Raw genomic sequence first — 6,353 nt, forward strand, 5'->3', positions numbered from 1 at the left:
ACAACCAGGTCTGCAGCTCATGCCAAAAATTTCTTCTCTGGCACCCAGAGATTGCTGCCAGCCTTCTGGGATTTTGCCTTCCTGGCCTGCCTGGCTGAGGGATCATATCTGTGTCCCAAAATGATGTGATCTGGCAGCACGGTTAATTAAAGGAACTGACACAAAACAGGTATCTTGCACTGTAACCACCACCACCTCCCAGGGAGACATCGCTGTTTCTTGTTCTTCTTTGTGGGATGTTTTAAATTATTTTTTTCTCTTTATTTGAATTTTCTGGCTGTGAATTTAAAAAAATCCCAAGCTTTAATCAGGAAGGAGATGAAGACCCAGAGGGTGAGTTTTATGTGATAAGAACATAGCAGAGTTAGGAATAGGACCATACACCCCAACCTCTTATTGCCTAGTGCAGCAATGCCATCACATGAAAGCAGCCCTTCACTTGCAACGACAAGATGACTGAAATGAAGTGAAGACTTTTCTTTCAAGGCCTCTTTGTCCTTCATTTGCCCCCTTCTAGAAGGTGGTTTTAAAGCAGTGTCTGCATGAGCCTGGAGACCTGCTGTGTTGCTTCCCAGAAAGAATTCATGGTCATTACAGAAATGGGCAGCAGATTATTTCATGTATGTATTTTCAGCATACTGAGAAGTGTTTCTGGAAGCAGGTTGAGTGTTCCATCATTGTTCCGAGCAGACACTTGCAAATGTATCCTCACCAAGACATTAAAGTGTCAGTGTACGTGTGTAAGGAGCAGCGTTTGCATGCTTAATCGGGCACGTGGCCTTTGTTAATTAGACAGTCAGTTAATGTTTTATGTCTGTGGGTCTGCATGTGCAATCATTTGCCCAGAACCTCATTATTTTACTGGCTGCCCCTCCTGTTTGAGTTCACAAATCAAGCTGAGCATGCACACAAATCCCTTTGAGTAGGTTTCTCTAATAACACAAATCAGGCATCAGAGGAAACTCTCAAAGAATATTGCAAACAACAAAGCTATAAGGGCCGACCTGGTGATTTTGCAAAGCAGCTTTGTGTTATCAAGTGGGAGCTGCAAAGATCAGTTGAGAATTCCCCTTTGCAGCTAGGGGCAAGCAAGACTCTTCTGTCTCCTAGGTACTTGCTGTGCGTGTATGTATGTGTATATTCACCTACACACAAATGTGCAGACATAATCCCTATGAATCTTTTTGTGTGTACTCAGTATAGGTGTCTCCTCTGAGTCCTCTGCCTGTAGGACACAGCATCTGCCAGTCACCATATCTAAAGAAATAGCCTCAGTTCACAATAACCCAAGTAGTGCAGACTCCATGGACTCTTGTAGATGCGGATTGTGTGTGTACAAGGGCAGATTGCTTCCACATGCTCATTCTCAGCCCAGGAGAAAGGAAAGCAGCCAAAAGGCTTTCTTGAGAGTGAAATTAGATAAATGATGTTATCACTCATTGCTCTAGACTATGGTCAAGCGCATCAGTGAGTTCCCTGGACCTAGTGGTGGATGTGGATGTTTGCAAGGGATGATTTTCCTTCTTAATGAGCAAAAGATCAGCAGGGCAGAGGTGTAGAAGATTCTTGCTTTCTTTTCTCCTTGTGTTCTCTCAACTACAAAGGAATAAGCATCACTGAAACACAGCCTGGCATTGACCACGGGGTGAAATCCTCATTCTGCTGTGCATCTTCCAGACATCACTCCATGTTATTGTGACCCCAGATAGCCTCTTCTATAGATACAAAGGTGAAAACACTTCAGGAGTAACAGCCTCTCTTCCCCTCCTCACTGCCCATTGTGTGACACTTCTTGGAGCTGTTCTGCTTGCATTAGACACGTCTGTTGGGGAGGCAGAGCATGAGCTGGGGCTGTGCTTTTGCCATCTGCACTGCAGTCCCCATTATGGATGCAGTGCTGAGCAGCTCGTTTCACAACTGAGTGACGATAAGGGTAGAGGCCCGTGTGTGCCTCTGAAGTTATTCCTTTCAGCATTCAAAACTGATGTGGGGGTTGGCAAGGCAGAGGGCTCAGATTGGGAAAAGCCGATCATGTAAATGTTATCTGCAAAAATGAAAGGACTAGTTATAATTTTAAAGTTACCAGCCTACAGCACGGATATGGACATAATTTAAAAAATGGGTGAGACCTGCACTGTATAAAAGCCTGGCTGCATTTTTTAGCCACATTCCTAAATTGAACTGTTTGTCTTGACTAACCCTGTGCTAGGGGAGAGTTATTTCAGTACTGCAAATAGAGAAGAATATATGTGGAAATGTGGTAATTACATGGCTCGGTTCCACCTGTATCTCCAGAGTGGACTGTGTTATTACTGTGCTAAGGGAGAACTGTGATGTAGCAAGGGAGAAGTGACGGTGAAACTGAGATCTTAAAATAGAGAGGAGCTATTTTGCTGCTTTTTTTTCCCCCCAGCTGTGCTTGCATAAATCTAGACTTAGGTCAGATGTTACAAGAATTCCAACTGCTTTGGGAAAAAATCAGTTATCGTTATTGTGAAACAAGTGTCTCTGCCCTGGCTGGGTTGCTGGGAGGACTGGAGTGAGACAGACAGGCTGATGTGTCTTTTGCTGCCCTGAAACAGCTCCAGAAGTAATGTTTAATCAAAGCAAGCTGACGGTTATCTATTGAATTGTTATCAGAATTGCTTAGTCATTCATGTGCCATTGTGTTTCAGAATGGAGAGCAATGGATTTATTCAGCTTGACATGTGCTACTCCCAGCCATTAACATTTTCCCAACATCCGACCAATATCTTAATTTCACACTGCTAAACAAGTCCCCGTAAGGCCAAGGTACTGCTGAACTCTTCTTTGCAAGATTTCTTGTTAGAGCATCCCTGGGAGATATTTTCCTCTTTATTATCACTCAGCATGCCAGCTCTCCAGCCTCTTGTGAGTGGCTTGGGGGATGAAGGGGTCTGCTGGCTCTTTGCATTCTGCTTTGGTTTCATGACACCATAAATAACACTGAAGATCTCCAGTAAACACCTTTGCTGTAAACAGGCTTGAAGGCTCAGGAGACTGGCTGTGGGGTTGCTGACACTGGAAATCAGTTTGGATCAGAAGCCTTTGCCCCCTCTTCTGCTGGGTCTCAAGAAACATTTACTCTGGATTTTTAGGCTATGTGTAGGAGGAGGAGAGGAGGTGTTATTTGGAGTGGAGAGTGGGTGGCTGAGTGAAGAAAGAAGGGATGTCTAATTCATGTGTGTGTGTGTGTGTGTGTGAGGGAGAGGCAGACAGACAGACAAAGTAAATGTGTTGCTGAATACAGGAGTGAAAGCAGGGGAAGGTGTAGCCATAGAAACACTTTGTGCTTGATAGTAATGATTCAGAGCAATACAGCCCATTTCTTCAGCTTGGGGGGAACCAGAATATTTTGGTGTAACTGAGGTCTCTGCTTGCATGCATCTGCCCTGGGCATGCACGTGCTTATCTCACATGTCTGTGGGTGCTGGTAAATGCATGAGTGTCCATGAGGACAGAATGTACCTGGGTAAGTGGCCTGGTACTTCTGAAAGCAGGTTATACTGATCCATGAGGAAGGCTAGAGTGAAGCCCTGGGCTTTATCAAAGAGCCAAGGAGTGGCAGCAGAGCAGTCCCAAGGAAGGTGCAAGTGGAGCAAGTAGAGATGGAAGGTGATGTCTCACTGCTACCCGAAATATGCTTCGTCCTCTTTAGGAGCAGAACAGTACCCTGGAAAAATCCTCTTTCCTTCTGCAGACAGAGGATCTTTGCATGGGTGGGTACAGGGTGGGCCATGGGTGTTCTCTGTGGGTGTGGGTTTATGCTTGGTTTCAGCTGATCTAAGTCTGTGCTGCTGGGTCATGTGCTGCTCTGGTGCCAAAATCAGCTCTCGAGTGATCTGCCAGATTAGGAATCTGATCCTTCTGAAAACTAACCCAACAAAAAGGGAAAAGAGAAACAGATCGTTTCCAGCTGGATCAGTTCCCTGGCTTGCCTGATGCTCATACCAACAGAAGGACAAAGATAGGCACAGGAGTGGGGAGGAAGTGAAAATACCCCTTTCCTTGGCAGTTTGAACCCAAATCAGCTTATTTACAAAACCACTGCTCCCTGAGTCTCTACTGTCTGCACCAAAACAGCTAGGAGCTGGTGTCACGGTGCGTAGTGAGGAGATGAGGAACATAGTGACCTAACTTTCCACCTGGTGAAATCTTGCTTTGTTTGCTGGGAGTTTAGCTATGATGCTGGAAAGGAAAGCCAGCCAGCAAGAGTGCAATCCCTTACCTCTGACTTTAGTTTGTGTGAAGCATGTTAATTAAGAGGTCAATGTCCATGGATCTCCACTGATTGCTCCACAGCCCTGGCATTCCTAGCAAGTCTGGGAAAGAATTAGTGTGGTGGTGAAAGTCTGTATATTGGGCTGAAAATTGTTAAACTTAATCTGGGCAAGAGGGAAAGAAAAACTGTAGCATGTCTCACCCAGCACACAACATGCTCCAGGTTGCATCTGTTTAAAAGAAATGTCAAGCTAAAAATTTGGAGGCTTCTTAGGTGTATCTTTCTGGAAGAAAATAATAATATTGGATATTGCTCATTTAAAAACAGTTTCTGTTTAGAAATGCACCCTCTCCTCTGCTGTCTAGTAAATATGATGATTTGATAGGTGCCTGCACAAATCAAATTGATATTGATATTGCAGTATCAGTTGATATTGCACGTATGTGTCACACAAACATCAGTGTTTCACAAGCTGTTGTACTGGTACAGCTGAGGTCCAGGAACAGCAGAGGACAAGAGAATCCTGCAGAAAGCATCACTGCCTCTTGCTTTGCATCCTGAAACCAGGGCCTGAGGTCGGGCTGGGGCTCCCACAGCTGTGCCTGGCTTTCGGCTTCTTTCCCGCACCCTCTGTGTTTTTTGTTCCTCCCCTCCCTGTGCACTGCAGTCCAAACCCAAAACAATAACTAGAGAAAACCTCTGGCTGCATAGTTCTAATTCCTGAGCTGAGTTGCATATGGCTTTGCTTTGGGTGGAGACGTGCTTGTGTTCGAGCTTGGTTTTACTCCTATTGTTTCTAACCTGAGTGAAGCATAACTGTCATGCTCTCGAGCCTCACTGAGCCCCGACCCTCTCACAGCAGCACTGGTGCTGCTGGTGGTGAAATGCTCCCAGCCCTGCAGTCTGTGCTGGTCTCCAAGCCCCAGCGCCTGCCAGACGGGAGCGTGGGCTGCGTTCAACCTCAGGCGTGTCTGGCACAGACAGGTAGATAAGTAACATCAGTATCTCCATACATCTGCTCAAAGATTATTACAAGTGACCCCAGTGCGTGCACTTGTGCATTTATACCTGTTATGAGAAGATAGCCCTTTACGTCAGGATTAAGCATGTGTAATGTCAAACCCTTTGGCACATGTGTTGAAGATGCCCCACCGGTGAGTCTGCTTGGTTTAATGGTATGGGTGAGAAAATAATGGATGTGACCCAGCAGCTGTAACTCGGGTGAAACTTCAGTTGGGGAATGAATATAATCAAGAGATGGGATCTCTGATTCCAGCCTGTTGTGTTTAATGGTAGATGTTATTTTACATGGCCTTGCTTCAAAATAATTTATGTCTTTGTGCTTCTGTGAAATCAGATTTTTTAAAATTTTTTAATGCCACAAGACTGGGAGCTGTTTTCTGAGGGAAAGTACATAGACAGGACCTTAACTTCTTCTGAGTGAGTGTAGAGCAAATGTGCTGCTTTGAAAATGTCACTTGGTCCTCTATCAGGAAAAAAAAATAAAGAAAACCAGAGTGGGTCACCAAAAAAAAATTAATAATAATAATTATAATTTAAAAAATCATGGGACTTCCAGCTCTGGTTGTCAGGAAAAATATGGAGGTGAAGGAAAGTGCCAGGAAAAATATGGAGTGTGAAGCAGATAACTTTGCTGCATGCACCTCTTTCTAATTGGGATGTTGCAAGAATACTTTGTATCTCCTTTCTGGCAATGGGATTTATCCAGAATTAATCCCCCTGTTGCATGCTCCCCAGTAACAGCGATGGGAAGAGAGCAGAAGAAGCCATCCTGCTCCTCACAAGAGGTTTGATGTGGGAAATGAAGGGCTCTGACTTACCAGCTCCTTCGTGAGGTCCATCGTGACCTGTCCAAAAACAGTCCTGCCCTCAGCCCTACTCCCTGCCCCTCCTGGAGGTGCCCACCCTGCTGTGAGGAGGCCTGTGCAGCTGCTTCCTAAACTGCAAGGGTTTGTGGCACTTTGAGGTGAACTGTCACCTCATTTAAGTTTATCTTTGAACTCTGGTTGTAAACCTCTCATCAGACACAGCTCCCAAGGGAGGTCTCTGCTGGCAGGGTAGATGGACCCAGGTTTGCTCTGCTCATTTC

General features: G+C 45.2%; 1 protein-coding gene across 1 annotated transcript in view; it reads right to left on the reverse strand.

Annotated features, from left to right (window-relative positions):
- The window catches only part of BOD1 (biorientation of chromosomes in cell division 1), a 33,834-nt gene extending 27,729 nt beyond the window's left edge, over positions 1-6,105 (reverse strand). The window contains exon 1 of the mRNA XM_010002082.1: positions 6,085-6,105. Coding sequence (XP_010000384.1) covers positions 6,085-6,105 — 21 coding nt within the window. The remainder of the gene's footprint in view (positions 1-6,084) is intronic.
- Between the last annotated feature and the right edge of the window lie 248 nt (positions 6,106-6,353).

Source organism: Chaetura pelagica, unplaced genomic scaffold, assembly GCF_000747805.2.
Source record: "Chaetura pelagica isolate M959 unplaced genomic scaffold, ChaPel_1.0 scaffold356, whole genome shotgun sequence".
Lineage (NCBI taxonomy): Eukaryota > Metazoa > Chordata > Aves > Apodiformes > Apodidae > Chaetura > Chaetura pelagica.